General features: G+C 48.9%; 1 protein-coding gene across 1 annotated transcript in view; it reads left to right on the top strand.

Annotated features, from left to right (window-relative positions):
- Window positions 1-10,295: 10,295 nt before the first annotated feature.
- LOC308150114 (glutamate receptor ionotropic, NMDA 2A-like) overlaps window positions 10,296-17,500 on the top strand; it is a gene marked incomplete at both ends in the record, with an annotated part of 113,609 nt that continues 106,404 nt past the window's right edge. Inside the window, one exon of the mRNA XM_080522979.1 lies at window positions 10,296-10,694. Coding sequence (XP_080379105.1) covers window positions 10,296-10,694 — 399 coding nt within the window. The remainder of the gene's footprint in view (window positions 10,695-17,500) is intronic.

The following is a 17,500-nucleotide window of genomic DNA, read 5'->3' as shown; positions in this document are numbered from 1 at the left end:
CGACCTGTTTGACGAGACAGTCGGCGCCGGCGGGAGAACCTCCGCGAGCGTTGCCTTTATTGATGATCAAACCCAACCCAACCCCCCCCCCCCCCCCCTGCCGCCCACCTACCCACCCACACGCACACACACACACACACACACACACACACACACCCCACAGTGCAGTGTCGTGCTTTCTGTGCCAATGCGTACGCCAGGTGTCACATGCTTGTGTTTGTTTTTGGTGGAACCATAACATCTCGTTTCCCCCTTTTCATTATCGGGGTGGGGGGGGGGGGTGGTGAAACGGAGAGAGGGTGAATGGAGAGAGACACAGACAGACAGGTATAGAGGGATATATACGAAAAGAGGGGAGAGGAGATGGAGAGGAGAGTGAGTAAGTGAGGTCTGTGATGTAGCCTAAATAGACTGTAAAGTTGGGAGTTGGTTTTGAGGCGTGAAAAATTACAAACGCGCACAGCACCTGTTTGACAATTCACTATGATATTAGGTGATACTAATAAAGAACACCCCCCCCCCCCCTCACACACACACACACACACACACACACACACACACATTCTCTCTCATTCAAGGTCTGTGCACGTGTTTATGTTTAATTAAGGCTCATTCTAAACTACCTCAGTCAGCGGAGTGTAGGCGGACTGCGGGGTGAATAACCCTGATTTTCATCACACCGGAACATTTCCGCGCTCCGTCGCAGGTCCATTCACTTACACGGCGATGGTTTAATGTCTTAATGGTGACAATGCAGTGGGCTATTTAACTATAAATAGCATTCGACGTGTAAGTGGACTGCATTTGTTCACTTATTTTGGCGAGTTGGGAGTGATCCGTGTGTGTGTGCGTGTGTGTGTGTGCGTGTGTGTACGTGTGTGTGTGTGTTTGTGTGTGAGTGTGTGTGTCTGTGTGTGTGTGTCTGTGTGTGTGACGGAATCCCCTTCAGTCTCCAAGAATCCGCGAGCGACGCGAGGAGGCGCGCGGACCTGTCCACGAGCCCTCACTGCGGAACGCGCGGTGCTGGAGATTCCAAATCAACCGTTGGATTTTGATTACCGTTAATCAACGCTGTTTTTAGCGTCGCCAGTGGGTCTGTGGTTGTTGACAAACAACGGGAAGGAATTTACCGTTACCCGAACCGAGGAGGACAGGTGGATTAATATAGGCTACATTTTGGGGGAATAAATGTATGGATTATTTTATGGAGATGAGCCGCGTATACTCTGAGGGCGCTCTGATGAAGTAACAGGCTGCAATGTCATCTCCAACAAGCCTTCTGGAGCGATGTGTCAGAGAAATGGGGTGAGTAGTAGCGAACGCTGTCTTGAATCCTTCTTATTCTATTACTATTTTCCAGGAGAGAAAAAAAAAACATTCGTTCGTGTGGATTGACATGATTGTTTTAGAAGCCACTTGTATGCGCACTCTCAAAGTAGAGCATGCAGGGCTAGACTATCGGCTAGTTCTGCCTCCATCCAAGTCCTCGACCAGACTGCTGCTATCACAACCTGCTGAATGCCCTACATAGACGAGGCAGGAGGAGAGGAGCGGGAGAGGAATATCTGGTACAGCTACAGGCTGTCCTTATCTCTCCTGAGTGGGTCTAGTCGCTCGGAGGGAAGGTGAGCTCTCTGTGTCCAGGTGTTAGAACTGGAGCACACCCGCCGGACAATATAGGCCCGGCCTTCTCTCTCTAGACATGAGCTATTTTTTTTTATTATTATTATTTTTTTACCTTTGCTATGAAGGTAACTCGTGTTTTCATTATGTGATGTGAGAATCCTCTCTCGCTAACCCAGCCAGTCAGCCAGCTTGCCTTCGTTCTACGCTGCTTGCGCTATTCGGAGCTGGGAAGGAAGGAAGGAAACACCTATCGAAATAAACTGTCAGGCTGCGCGTCTTGGTCAAATGAACTAAAGTCAACGGGGATGTTTACCTTATTGCCATTGATGTGATAATTCTATTCTTTTTACAGACCAAGTTTGAACACTTCTTTACTTCTTGGTTCACTGACGCCTTGAGGAGACCCCGGAATGCTCGCGGACGAGGCGGTCACCTGTGTGGACGTTATAATGGCGGGAAAGCTGACAGTTCGACGCTCGAGCTCACAAGATGCAACATCCCCACGACTGCAAATGTGCCGCAGCTCCATGTTGTGACACCGAAGGTACCGTATGCCCTAAAACAGCGGAGCGGGTTAGAGCCATGCAGGCGGAGGGAGGGAGCGGGAACCACCGCTAAGCGGCGCTGTTGTATAGTGCTATTCCCGGAGTGATGATGAGAAATCATAATGAATTCATGTCTAAAATTCCAGTTTTTCAGGCTTTGAATGCAGTCACGTTGTCGGAACACATTTTCCTCCATTTCTTCCTGCTTCCCATGCCAAGTCTGACACACAGAAGCTGTCTTTCCTCCTTGAAGCCATGGAAGCTATCACAGGAAGGAAAAAAGTCAGTTTATCATAGCCTGACACACACACGCACGCACGCACGCACACACACACACACACACACACACACACACACACACACACACACACACACACACACACACACACACACACACACACACACACACACACACACACACACACACACACTTGTTTAATGGAAGACTGCAGAATGTTTGTTTTCAACATGTATTAAATAAGGATATGATTCCTGTCATATCCTTTTATACTCGATGTGCAGAGTGAGACTTGGGTTTTAGCTAGCTCCAATATAGGTCGTTTGCATTTCCCATGACGATTCTCTGCCACAAATCTGTTCAATTCCCACTGGGTTCATGCAGTCTCCCTAAGGTGATCACCTCTAAATAAACCTCTGCCTGTCTGCCTGTCTGCCTGTCTGTCTGTCTGTCTGTCTGTCTGTCTGTCTGTCTGTCTGTCTGTCTGTCTGTCTGTCTTTCTGTCTGTCTGTCTGCCTGTCTGTCTGTTGGTCTGCCTGCCTGTCTGTCTGTCTATCTATCTGTGTGTGTGTGTGTGTGTGTGTGTGTGTGTGTGTGTGTGTGTGTGTGTGTGTCTGTCTGTCTGTCTGTCTGTCTGTCTCTCTGTTTGTGCAGCCTGGTCTCACACGGCAGACGTCAGAATTCGACGTTTGTCCATCGCATCCAAACGTCGAATTCCGACGTGACATTGGGGTAGCTCGTTCTGAAAGCGCAGGGGTGCGCCTGCTATGTGCGCCTGTCAGGGCTTCTCTCGGGATTATTCCATTTTGAATTGAACTTGCATTAATTAGTTATTCCAATTGCACTTGCATTAATTAGTTAGGCCACATTTTGAGATACAACCCTAACCCTAACCTTAAACCTAACCCTAACCTTAACCCTAACCCTAACCTTAACCCTAACCCTAACCTTAACCCTAACCTTAACCCTAACCTTAACCCTAACCCTACCATCCAGACCCTTCTAGACCAGATGAGGCTCTTCTCCATCTCTTAGAGTTAGGGTTGACTAGAAACGACTTTGTCTTTGATTCCAGATGTTTCCTTCAGGTACATGGGACAGCTATGGGGAAGAAGTTCGCCCCTGCGTATGCCAATATTTATATGGCTGATTGGGAGCGGACTGTCTTCCCCAAATGCCCGAAACTCCCAGCACTGTATGTCCGTTATTTGGACGATATTTTTGGCATCTGGAGCCACACAAGGGAGGACTTCCAGGCTTTTATCAATGTGCTGAACACGCATCATCAGGCAATCACTGTAAAATTCAATATTCAACCTGAGAAAATCGAGTTTTTGGATACAGAGGTGTTTATTAAGAGAGGAGAGGGGAGTTATAGTCTGGGCACAAGAGTATATTTTAAACCCACAGATACTCATGCGCTGTTGCACAAGTCTAGCTATCACCCCAAACATACTTTTAGGGGAATAGTGAAATCGCAGCTTATCAGATTCAAGCGAATTTGCACAGCAGAGGAGGACGCGGAGTCAGCCACGAGGACCCTCTTCAAGGTCCTCAGATCGAGGGGTTATGGGAGAACTTTCCTCCGGACCATCAAAGCTGAGGTCCAGCAAAATTTCAGCAGGGGGGATAGACCTGCAAAAGAAGGGGACAATTGCAGGATAATTCCTTTTGTTTCCATGTTCTCCCCATCCTCGATGGAACTTAATAAAATGATTAAAAGTAATTTTAAAAGGACTCAAGATATCGTCGAACCGTTGGTGGGTTTTAAAATTATTGCAGCCTTTAGGAGGAATAAAAATATAAAAGATTTGCTAGTACATGCAGCATTAAAAAGCGATAAACAAAATAAAATAAAAAGACATTTAAAAACACCAAAATACATTACGAACATATATACAGACAAAGGGGCTCCAATCTGGAATGTTCTGGGTTTGGAGTCCTCAAACCTGGTATATGGAATAAAATGTGGGGTCTGTTCTAAATGGTACATTGGTGAAACTAAGAACAAACTTTGTGAACGTTTAAAACAGCACCTTTACAGGATAAATCGGATTGAGGAATCCACCCTACTGTACGAACATTTTAGAGATCATGGTAGGGAGAATCTCCTGATTGTAGGCCTGGAATCTGGAACCTGTTGGTCAAAAAGACAGAGAATGATGAGGGAAAGACACTGGATTAAAGAACTAAACACAATTTCACCCAGTGGTTTAAATGAAATATAAAAACTTACCTCTCATTTAATATGTACAGTCCAGTCCTGAAAAAAATCTGTAAAAGGAAAAAAACACTTACCTGTGATCTGATAGAACCTGAAAAAAGTTTTTTTTATAAAATAAAAAATACAGTTAAATTGGGTGCTTACCTGGATACGTACTGAATTTCTGAAGCCGGAGATCCTTGAATCTTGAATTATGGATGGTCGACGACATAATCTGAACAAAGATCTGAAAGTAGAGAAAAAAACTAAAAGATTAGTGTGCCCGTGCATTCTGCGAGCCTTCGGGCAAGCAGGGCCTTTTATTCCCCTAACCTAACCCTAACCTTAACCCTAACCCTAACCCTAACCTTAACCCTAACCCTAACCTTAACCCTAACCCTAACCCTAAATGTGGGCTAACTAATTAATGCAAGTGCAATTCAAAATGGAATAATCCAGAGAGAAGCCCCGACAGGCGCACATAACAGGCGCACCCCTGCGCTTTCAGAACGAGCTACCCCAATCTCACTTCGGAATTCGACGTTTGGATGCGATGGACAAACGTCGAATTCTGACGTCTGCCGTGTGAGACCAGGTTGGTTTGTGTGTGTGTGTTTGAGTATGTTTGTGGCTCTGTGTGTGTACTGTGTAGTGATGTGTACAGGGATCAACTTAAAGCAAATGCAATGTAAAATGTGGATGTCAGAATGCAACAATGTGTTTCCTTTCAAACTCCCCCGCTATATGCATTCGCCTGTCAGTTACATACAACGCTGTCAGTAAGCACATAGTCATACGCCAGTAATGCTCCAGTAGGTTGATTTGCATTTGCTAATATTTATACAATCTGCTTTTTATTATGTCACTACACATATTTGTGTTCATAATTTTTTCCAGGCCTTAACTGTATGTTATGCTGGCCAGCTGTGGGCAGGTGTGTTCTTCTCAAGTGTGTGTTTGTGTGTGTGTGTGTGTGTGTGTGTGTGTGTGTGTGTGTGTGTGTGCGTGTGTGCGTGCGTGTGTGTGCCACTCACTTTCACCCAGTAGCAGCTCAACACTGGCACTGGAACGGAGCGGAACCTTCCAATCCCACTGTTCCATCTCCCATCCTCCCCCTCCATCTTCTCCTCTCCTCTACTCCATCGCTTCTGCTCTCCCTCCACCCTTGGAACCTCTCCTCTCCCACTCCCCGTCTCTGTCTTGGAACGCTCCACCCTGCTCCTCCCAGCCCCCTTCTAAACACCCTCCCTCCCTCCCCACTCCTCTCCTCTCCTCTCCTCTCCTCTTCTTTCCTGTTCTCCTCACTCCTCTCCTCTCCTCTCCTCTCCTCTCCTCTCCTCTCCTCTCCTCTCCTTTCCTGTTCTCCTCGCTCCACTCCTCTCCTCTCCTCCCCACTCCTCTCTTCTCCTCTCCTCTCCTCTCCTCTCCTCCCCACTCCTCTCCTCTCATCTTCTTTCCTGTTCTCCTCACTCCACTCCTCTCCTCCCCACTCCTCTCCTCTCCTCTCATCTCCTCCCCACTCCTCTCCTCTCATCTCCTCTCCTCCTCACTCCTCTCCTCTCCTCCCCACTCCTCTCCTCTCCTCTCATCTCCTCCCCACTCCTCTCCTCTCATCTCCTCTCCTCCTCACTCCTCTCCTCTCCTCCCCACTCCTCTCCTCTCCTCTCATCTCCTCCCCACTCCTCTCCTCTCATCTCCTCTCCTCCTCACTCCTCTCCTCTCCTCCCCACTCCTCTCCTCTCCTCTCATCTCCTCCCCACTCCTCTCCTCTCATCTCCTCTCCTCCTCACTCCTCTCCTCTCATCTCCTCTCCTCTCCTCCCCACTCCTCTCCTCTCCTTTCCTGTTCTCCCCTCCCCTCTCCTCTCCTCTCCTCTCCTTTCCTTTCCTCTCCTCTCCTTTCTTTTCCTGTTCTCCCCTCCCCTCTCCTCTCCTCTCCTCTCCTCTCCTCTCCTTTCTTTTCCTGTTCTCCCCTCTCCTCTCCTTTCTTTTCCTGTTCTCCCCTCTCCATGCCCTCTCTTACCTTCCTCCTCCAATCTCCTTCCTCGCAGAACTGAGGGTTTTTGCCCTCAGAGGAGACACAGACACACAGACACACACACGCACGCACGCACGCACGCACACACACACACACACACACACACACAGAGACACACACACACACACACACACACACACACACACACAAACACATATTTCGGTCCCAGTGTGATGCAATGTGTCTCCACCACTTGGCTGAGTTAAGCCTGTTTATTCATATTAAGAATGAAATATAAATGATGGTCCCTCGAGTGTGTGTGCACACACATATACACACACACACACACTCACACACAACACACTCACACACACACACACACACACACACACACACACACACACACACACACACACACACACACACACACACACACACACACACACACACACACACACACACAGAGGCACCCCCCCCCCCCATGAAAATGCACAGAGACAAGCGTGAAGGAAAAACACAACACAAAAATTGGCCAAAAGTCGTTTTTTTTTTTCTTTCTCCTCTTCTCTGCATCGCTGAATTTTTTATGTGGAAAAAGCCAAAGGGCTGTTTAGCGGCTGTCTTTAGAAGTAGCATGGGAGCAGGCTGGGGTGTTTTAGGAAGGGACACGCTTGTGTGGCTTAAACAAGGCTGAAGGAAATAAAGAGACAGAGTAGATCACGCTCTGGTATCTTTAACCAATTTTCCCAGGCAAAGTTGGATGAGTAGCTGTCGTCTCAGCCGAGTAGACTAGACACACGGAAACCACGTTTGCACACCCGCTTGTCTAAAGGTAACAGACAATGTGGGTTTTGCTCTCCAGTCTTGAGCTTATTTGTTTAAGACAGACTCGCTTAGCGCTGATTGAAGTGTGTGTTTCTACAGAGCTATTTGTTTACTGACGGATACATAGTCTTGTCATGGTTCCACACACACACGCACACGCACACGCACACGCACACGCACACGCACACACACACACACACACACACACACACACACACACACACACACACACACACACACACACACACACGCACACACACCACAGCGTTAAGCCGAGAGAGTCAGTCAGCCAGTCAGGCGGCTGCTGCTGGGTCATCTCTAATGAGAGCCCTACTCTATATACGTAACTAACATACAGAACATATCTGTACAGTAGAGTGGGTTCAACATGACTGTTGATGAGCCAAAGAATGGCAGCTAAATGGTAGCTGGCTTTTAGTTCATCTACCTCATCGGAGGGTGTGGTTCGAGCTCGTGTTGGTGGTTAAAATAGGCGTTTAGCGATTTGTCCGTTTAGCTAAGCCACCTATGCCTCGGGAAGTCGACAAAGCACTCCGGCGAAGGGAGTGTCATGTTTTCTTGCTTTGATGCTAACTGCACGGGAAGCCGGCCGAAGCTTTTAGCATGTTTTGCTGTTAACTCCATAAGAACTTTCTTGTTGGCAGTTGAAACCGGGGCTCTTAGCGCTGATGCTAACTCCATGGGAAGTTAGTGTAATGGTGTGTCATTGGTTAGCGCTGATGCTAATCCCCGGGGACGGGGGTATTGCGGTGTGTGATTTAGCGGCGTATGCTAAGTGGTGCTGCTGCTGCTGCGGGCTAGTCTACGGGCAGACCGGGGCAGAGCGGGCTGCGCCGGCTGGATCCACACTGACTAATAGCCGCGGTTAGGCCGGGTGTGAAGTGACACAGCCCCGCTACTGACACAACCCAGCCGTAAAACTCACACAGAGAGAGAGAGAGAGAGAGAGGGATGGATGGAGAGAGAGGAAAGGAGAGGGGGGAGAGGAGGGTTAGGAGGATAGGGGTAATACTCAGACAGAGAGAGAGAGAGAGAGAGAGAGAGAGAGAGAGAGAGAGAGACAGAGAGACAGAGAGGGATGGATGGAGGGAGAGGAAAGGAGAGGGAGAGGAGGGCTAGGAGGATAGGGGTAATACTCAGACAGGGAGAGAGAGAGACAGAGAGGGATGGATGGAGGGAGAGGAAAGGAGAGGGAGAGGAGGGCTAGGAGGATAGGGGTAATACTCAGACAGGGAGAGAGAGAGAGAGAGAGAGAGAGAGAGAGAGAGAGAGAGACAGAGAGGGATGGATGGAGGGAGAGGAAAGGAGAGGGAGAGGAGGGCTAGGAGGATAGGGGTAATACTCAGACAGGGAGAGAGAGAGAGAGAGAGAGACAGAGAGGGATGGATGGAGGGAGAGGAAAGGAGAGGGAGAGGAGGGCTAGGAGGATAGGGGTAATACTCAGACAGGGAGAGAGAGAGAGAGAGAGAGAGAGAGAGAGAGAGAGAGAGAGAGAGAGAGAGAGAGAGGGAGTGAGGAAGCAAACGAACCTTCCGGATGAGGGAGGGAGAGAGAAAGAGAGAGGGCCGGAAATAAATTCAGACAGCGGGAAAGGGGGTTGGGGGTGGGGGGGAGGGGGAAACATTAACTCAATTTATGCAGTGGGTTCATCTTTTGGTGTTTGCTGATCTGATGGACTGCGGAGGCGTAAACAATTTCCTCTAATGTAATGTTACGTTAGGGCGATAATTTCCACGAGCCTTTCGACAAGCCTAGGGGGGTGAGGCAGAGCACTCTCTGTCTTATTCTCACACCTATCCGATTCTCTCAGATCTGCTCAAAAACTGATGATGAAGTGTTAGGGGCTGTGGTGGGTGTGTGTGTCGGGGGGGGGGGGAGGGGGATTGGTAGCGGGTATTCCGGGACAAGAACTAAAGGCTAGCGGGTATTTCCGGGGACAACATCTCTTCTGATAACAATAACAGAAGAGAGGATGGGAGTAGGGGGGGTGGGCTAGGGTTGGGTGAGGTGACGACTAGAGGGTATTTAAACGTAGTGGAATTTGGGAATCACGTCTCTCGTGATAGCGTGGCAGCCCTGCCCGCTGCTTTTTTTTTAGCCCAGACGCGGCGGCGGTGACGCCCTCTCTCGGTATAACGCTTTACGTCTGTTGCCTCCATGCGGGGGAGGGGGGCAGGGGGGTGGGGGTCTTAGAGAGAGGCTAGAGAGAGAAGATCTCTGCTGTTGTTCTGTTTACCCCAAACCGCACCCGGACACACAGCCGCGCGCCATCCATCAATGACTTCACCCACCGGCCAATCAATCAATCAACATCTCACCCAAGCACCTATTGATTGATGTCGGTGACCTACTGCATGTGTGTAGGTGTGTGTGTGTGTGTGTGTTTGTGTGTGTGTGTGAGAGTATGTGTGTGTGTGAGCATGTGTGTGAGTGAGAGTATGTGTGTGCGCGTGAGTGAGTGTGTGAGCATGTGTGTGTGTGAGTGAGAGTGTGTGTGAGTGAGAGTATGTGTGTGTGTGTGTGTGAGTGAGAGTACGTGTGTGCACGTGAGTGAGTGTGTGAGCGTGTGTGTGTGTGTGTGTGTGTGAGTGAGAGTACGTGTGTGCGCGTGAGTGAGTGTGTGGGCGTGTGCGTGTGTGTGTGTGAGTGAGAGTACATGTGTGCGCGTGAGTGAGTGAGTGAGTGTGTGAGCGTGTGTGTGTGTGAGTACGTGTGTGCATGTCCGCGCGTGTTTAACAATAAGACGGGGCAGTATAGGACGAACGGACTCTCTCTCCTCTCACGCTCTCCTCTCTCCTAACGCCAGTGTGTGTGTGTGTGTCTCTCCCCCCCCTCTCAGGGTTTGAGCCTGGGCAGCAGCATGGGGAACCTGGGCCGCGTGGGCTGGGTGCTCCTCACCCTCCCCGCCCTCCTGTCCCAGATCAGCGTCCCTGCCGCGGCCCAGAAGCCCCCGGGGTTGAACGTGGCCGTGGTGCTGGGCCAGACGCGGCCCGTGTCCGACCAGGACCTCCGGCCCGAGCGGCGGGCCGACGACGCGCTGGACGTGAACGTGGTGGCGCTGCGCATCAACCAGACCGACCCCAAGTCCGTCATCACGCAGGTGTGCGAGCTGCTGTCCCGGACCCGCCTCCACGGCGTGGTGTTCGCTGACGGGACCGACCAGGAAGCCATCGCCCAGATCCTCGACTTCCTGTCGGCCCAGACTCTGCTCCCGTTCCTGGGGGTGTATGGGGGCTCCTCCATGATCATGGCCGACAAGGTGAGAGGGGCTTCGACCGACCGACCGACGCCGGCGGTCTCTTTACGGGGGGAATTGACTGTGTTATTGAATTGATGAAAGTGGATTTAGTCGCTGGTTCTCTCTATCTCTGTCTCTGTCTCCTATCTTACTTATCTCCCGATATCTGTGTGTGTGTGTGTGTGTGTGTGTGTGTGTGTGTGTGTGTGTGTGTGTGTGGTGTGTGTGTCCTTCTCCTAATAATACAGACGGAAGCTTCTATTGTGTTCTGTTATTATCTACTGTATCTATCATATCTGTTATCTATCATATGTAGACGGGTTAGATAGTGATGTCATCCGTCACCAGATTACCAAACAACGTTTATCTCAAGTAGGGGCATATTAGACACTTTTCTGGTCCTGAAGTACAATAATCTAATGAAGTGTTATGAAGTGTTGATACTTCACACTGAATCTACTTTTCTCTGCCTGTGTGTGTGTGTGTGTGTGTGTGTGTGTGTGTGTGTGAGTGTGTGTGTGTGTGTGTGTCCTTTTCCTGCAAGTAGTGCAGCCAAAATGGCTTCAGCTTAATTATGTTTGGTTTCTTTTAGAAAACCAGAAAGACATTCCCGCTCCTACTAATATAATGCAGCTCAATACTTTATTTTCATAGTAAAAGTAAATAGTAAAATCTTTTTTTTTTCTTCTTTCATTTCTTATAAAGAACAATATTTATGACCTCACAGTCAAATCCTTCTCCATCTGCTTGGAGAGAGAGAGAGAGAGAGAGAGAGAGAGAGAGAGAGAGAGAGAGAGAGAGAGAGAGAGAGAGAGAGAGAGAAAGAGAGAGAGAGAGAGAGAGAGAGAGAGAGAGAGAGAGAGAGAAAGAGAGAGATCTTTCAAATGTAATGGTCAGGATGACAATTGACAATTTACAATCATCTACTAGATTCAAATTAGATCAGATTCAACTTTATTGTCATTGCAGAGTACACGTACCAGACAACAAAATGCAGTTTAGCATCTAACCAGAAGTGCAAATAGTTATATAAAACATGATATAAAACATGAAAATGATAGTGATAGATACAGTAGGCAAGTACGGTAGTTAGAGGTATATACAATTATAAGCTATGTACAGTTAAGGTAGCTATGTACAGTATGGTATACAGATGTATAAATAGAGGCTATATCAAAAAGATGTATCTATATATAACAATTTACAATCATCTATAAAAAAAAATATAGATAGATACCTAGATAGATAGATAGATAGATAGATACCTAGATAGATAGACAGATACAAGATTACAATCTTAAATTGTAAAAACGACATTGTGTTCCACTCAGAAAGAGTTTTGAGACACTACTATAAATACAATATATTATTTGTACATTGTTTGTATCAGTATGTATAATCCAGTACGTCAACGAAAGACATGAATGCAAAAACTAAAACAAAATACAGCATATCAAATACAAACAGACGTTCAGGCATTTATAAACATAAAAGAAACAGAATGAGATGGCAGGCTTTTGCAACGGAATTCATATTATTTTACCAGATCACATTTCACACACTTTATTATTATCATCAACACCATTAAAATTCCCATTATGGGCTAGACAGCTGGAGAAAGAGATCATCCCTAATGCCACTGTATCCCTAATGTCACTGTATAACCCGCAGTTAAATAGAACATGAGCTTCAGTTTCATATTTCATTATTACAAAAAATGTGCTAGTATCTGCTTCGCTAGCAAGAGGGGCCGGTACATTTCGCGAAAGAGAGCTTAGACATTGACAGGATAAAACATGACACACGATATTATTCCGACTCAAAAGTGCTTTTAAAATAACAAGTAGGTGTGACATTCACTCCTTTTAACTTTTTTATCAGTTGACACACCGCTTTTGTCCTCCACTTCCAGCTTTAGGCAGCTATCACAGTTGCTCAATTGTTACAAGTGCAGGAAAGGGCCATGTGGAAGGAATCCTATGAAAGCCAGCACAGTATGGTCCTGTACTGTGTTAAGCCCCGAATGGAAGTCTTCACAGTACAACGGCATGAAAGGAGAGGAACAGTTGGCTCTTGACGATGTAAAGCACCTCCTGCTGTGTCTAATGACATAATCACTGCCTAATCCTCTTTTATCTCAGTCTCGCTTCTCATATGGATGCAAACTAAATATTGATTTCGTAAACAAAGGCAGTCAACGATCCAACTAATATTTCACTGGCTTTCTCCCCTATTGTTTGTTTTCTTTCTTTCTCTTGCTCACTCTCTCTCTCTTCTCTCTTCAGTGTGTGTGTATGTGTGTATGTGTGTGTGCATGTTCTTTTTGTTGTTGTTGAGTACGACAAATTATACATCTAGATATTTATATACAAATTAACCTTCTAAAGCCTATAAAGCCTTTACACGTTTAACTGACGCTACTGCAGGTGAATGCTACGGGTCTCCTGGTCATGTTTAAATGCTAAGTATGTGTTTGTTTTTCCCTAGCAGAACTCGATGCTAATTCAGTGTTAGTTAGGTTGCCTCCGGCGTGCTAAATGCTAATTTCTTCTTATGTTTCCCTAGCCGTGCTAAAATGCTAACCGAGTGTTTAACTGGGCTGCCAGGCGCCTGCTGTCTCTCCTCCAAAACATCTGCAGTTATGACTCAGAGGCTTTGACGAACCACATAACCGACGATTTTTAGCCTTTCTAATCTCTCAGGGAAAACCCAGGCGCCGAGAAATTCAGCCGGAAATTCAACCGGGTTTTTTTTAGGTTTGGTTGGTTGTCAGTTGAGGTCTTTGAGCTGAGCTTCTCTGCTTCTCTGCGCTGTCCTGAGGCCCCAGTCCGTTCAGCCTGAGATCGATAGCGGCTCCGCTCGCAGCCTTGTTAACCCGCCAGGTTTTTAGTCATCCTTCCAGAACTGTTGACTCCAGCTTTTCCCTCAACACAGTCGAGGTAGACGGATCTCTCATGTTCACAGAGCTTTTTTTTCAGATGCTTTTTATTGTCTCTGTAGATGTCTTGTCTGTAATACACGCATGCATGCACCCGTACCATACGCACATACACACACATTTTCACAAAGGCAACACACGCAAACACAGACACACACCAGACACACACACACACACACACACACACAATCTCCTGCGTAGCTCTGCGTTCGGGGGATACTGGGTCTTAGCCTGAACAATGCTCTCCACTTCGAGGAAACACACTCGGAGGGGAGCTTGGGGAGCGCCGCTGCGCTGCACTATGACAAGTGAGGCTTGTTTTGGGACCTGGGGAGGTGTGGGGGAGGCTTTGGGGGCGGTGGGTGAGGGGGTGGGGGGGGCGTTGTATGGAAGGCCGGGGCCCCGCGGCAGCAGGGGAGGTAGGATTAGTTTGGAACGTTGCACTTCCATTACGGAATGCTCCGGAATAGGGAGGGAACGGGCCGCTCCCGCTCCCGCCCTCCTAGCCTCACCTCGCTGTCAGGCAGGGGCACGGAAGCACGGCTCCCCTCCCCTCCTCCCCTTACCATCCACCTCTCCACACCTCCTCCTCCCCCTCTCCTATCTGTGGGGTTCCGTGATGCGGGCATGTCGGATGCAGGGAACATGCTGAGATGGAGGGTTTTGAATTAAACATGTGTGTACTCTTCTTCTTCTTCTTCTTCTTCTTCTTCTTCTGCTCGGCGCTGCCGTGGGGGTCAGTTGACGTAAGGTGGCAGCGGCCCCTCCTTACTGTGAATGTGTGTGTGTGTGTGTTAGTGTGTGTGTGTGTGTGTGTGTGTGTGTGTGTGTGTGTGTGTGCGTGTGTGTGTGTGTGCACGTGTGCGCCCGGGCCGGGACGTCCCGTAACCCTAGGGTTCATCTAGTACAGGAGCTCCGCTAAAAAGACGCTTTTCAATATTTAATATTTAACGGCCCGCCCAGCTGACCGCACTGCCAGAGGCATCTCTCTCTCTCTCTCTCTCTCTCTCTCTCTCTCTCTCTCTCTCTCTCTCTCTCTCTCTCTCTTTTCTCTCTTTTCTCTCGTTTCCCCCCCTCAGGCGCCCCTTACTAGGCTTCCTAAGAAGAGGGGAGGAGATAAAGGGATGGAGGGGATGCGAGAGGGAGGGATGAAGGGGGGAAGGATAAACCACATGAATTAATGAGTCCAGGCCCAGGGCAGTTGTGGGAAGGCTCTCCTTCCACAGAGCAGAAGTAGATCTCACGGCACGACTCACTGGACCGTTTACGACATCAGCTGATGAACACAGCTGATCCGTCATGACCCCCCCCTTCCCCCCTCCCCCAAGTAAGAGATCTATCTGACAGCTGATGCGCGATATCCGACTCCTGAGTCAGGGATATCCAGAAGGTTCCTTCAGGAAGCCAATGAGATTAGGATCCGTCCCTGGAGTCACGGATCCGCAGTCGATCCTCTACGACTCCCCCCTGCGTGAGAGATGGAACCGTTTGCGGATCCTATTATGGAAATAAGAACGTCGGGAGTAGATCCTTGATCTCCTCAATCCGGGGGGTGTTCTATCCCTGAGAAAGGGATCTACGGTTGATCCTAAGTGGTTCCTTTCCTAGCCGACATATACGGGGTCGGCTGTGGCGCAGGAGGTAGAGCCGGCGTCTAATGATCGCAAGGTCGGCAGATTGGCGGTTCGAACCCCGGCTGGCCACGTGTCGAAGTGTCCTTGGGCAAGACACTGAACCCCAAATTGCTCCCAACGAGCGGGCCGGCACCTTGCATGGTAGCTTGCCTTCCTCGCCATTGGTGTTTGAATGTGTGTGTGAATGGGTGAATGAGAGGCCGTCGGAAAAGCGGCTTTGGAGTAAGGCGCTATATAAGTCAGTCCATTCAACCATTTAACATACGATGCAATGGCTGTCCGAACGTTTTCCTGCAGGGTTGTATTCCGTTTGTCAGACACCAGCGCTACCTCGCCAAGTCAGGAAGAAAAGGCAGGCGGAAATTGCTGATCGGAAAAGCCACAATTTGGTACGTACGCCATCTTAAAGATCTGCATTACTAGACGGGGAGCTTTGCAGTTTCGGAAATGACTTAATCGCCCCGAGCACTTTCACTGTAGAAAGTGAGGGGTGTCGCTAAGGGGGGTAAGTCAAATCAAGCCATTCCACACAAAAAAGCGTCTGTACCCTTCTACAGCATCACACGCCTCCCGCCCAACCTGGATCCATACCAGTTCGCCTACAGAGCCCACAGGTCCACAGAGGACGCCATCGCGACGACTCTCCACGCCACTCTATCCCACCTGGAGAGGGGAAACAGCTACGCGAGACTGCTCTTCGTGGACTTCAGCTCCGCCTTCAACACCATCCTTCCAGACAGGCTAGTGACCAAACTACTAGACCTGGGTCTACCACACTCTATATGTGCGTGGATCAAGGACTTCCTGACCGACCGCCCCCAGAGGGTGCGGGTGGGCCCCCACACCTCCACAGCCCTCAGACTCAGCACTGGGTCCCCCCAGGGCTGCGTGCTAAGCCCCATCCTCTACAACCTCTACACCTACGACTTCACCCCCGTCCACCCCAGCAACTCCATCGTCAAGTTTGCAGACGACACCACCGTGGTGGGATGCATCTCGGGGGGGGACGAGGCGGCGTACAGGGATGAGGTAGAGCAACTGAGCAAGCTGTGCAAGGTTAACAACCTGCTGCTGAACAAGTCAAAGACCCAGGAAATCATCGTAGACTTCAGGAGGAAAAAGTCCGAGATCCAGCCCCTGCTCATCGACGGAGAGAGCGTGGAGAGAGTCTCGACCCTCCGATTCCTGGGGATGCACATGCGGGATGACCTGACCTGGAAGGACAACACAAAAGACACCATCAAGAGTCAAGAGTCAAGAGTCAAGAGTCACTTTATTGTCCCATCACTGGGAAATTTGTATTGGGCTTACACCCCACAGCAGCCAACAAAGATCAACAGACAACAAAGAGCAACAGACAATACAGAATATTAGCACACAAACAGAAGGCGGACCTGATTAAAACAAGAGTGGAGATAAAATGATAAGCAAGATAGGTTACATTCATCTGGTGCAGTTTAAAAGTTTAACAGAAACGGGAATAAAAGAATTTTTAAATCTATTTAATCTAGCGCGGGGGACTCTGAACCTCCTCCCAGAGGGCAGCAGTTCATACTCTGCATGTAGGACATGGGAGGGATTCATGAGAATTCTATTAGCCTGTCTGAGAGTAGCCTGTTCAAAAATAGACTGCAGGGATGAGTGGTCTTTCACCCCTATGATCTTCCATGCAGTCTGTATCAGTCGGACCAGTTTGGACCTTAGTTTTACAGATAGGTTACCAAACCAAGATGTAATGCCGTATCTGATGAGACTCTCTAAGAGTCTCTAAGACTCTGCATCAAGAGGGCACAACAGCGGCTATACACCCTGAGAGTCCTCAGGAAGGAACACAGCAAGCAGGAGATACTGGTGACCTTCTACCGCGGCGCAGTGGAGAGCATCCTCACCTACGGCATCTGCAACTGGTTCTCCAGCTGCACAACAGCGGAGAGAAATGCGCTACAGAGAGTCGTGAGAACAGCACAGAAGATCACCGGCGCCCCCCTCCCCTCTCTGGAAGAGCTGTACAACACACGCTGTCTCAGGAAGGCCTCCAAGATCTCCAGGGACCCGACCCACCCTGGGTACGAACACTTTACCAAGCTGCCCTCGAAAAGGCGGTTCAGGACCCTGGCCGCAAGGACAAACAGACTGAAGAACAGCTTCTACCACAGGGCCGTCCAGGCCCTGAACACAGCAAAGACCTAAGTTCTGGGCCCTGGACAGTCTGGACGGATTGATGGCAGCTGCTGGACTGAAAAAAAAAAATCAGG

The sequence above is a fragment of the Nansenia antarctica genome (genome assembly GCF_963989245.1).
Source record: "Nansenia antarctica genome assembly, chromosome: 2".
Classification (NCBI taxonomy): Eukaryota; Metazoa; Chordata; class Actinopteri; order Argentiniformes; family Microstomatidae; genus Nansenia; species Nansenia antarctica.
Note: the sequence above shows the minus strand (reverse complement) of the source record. Positions and strands in the feature narration are given on the sequence as shown.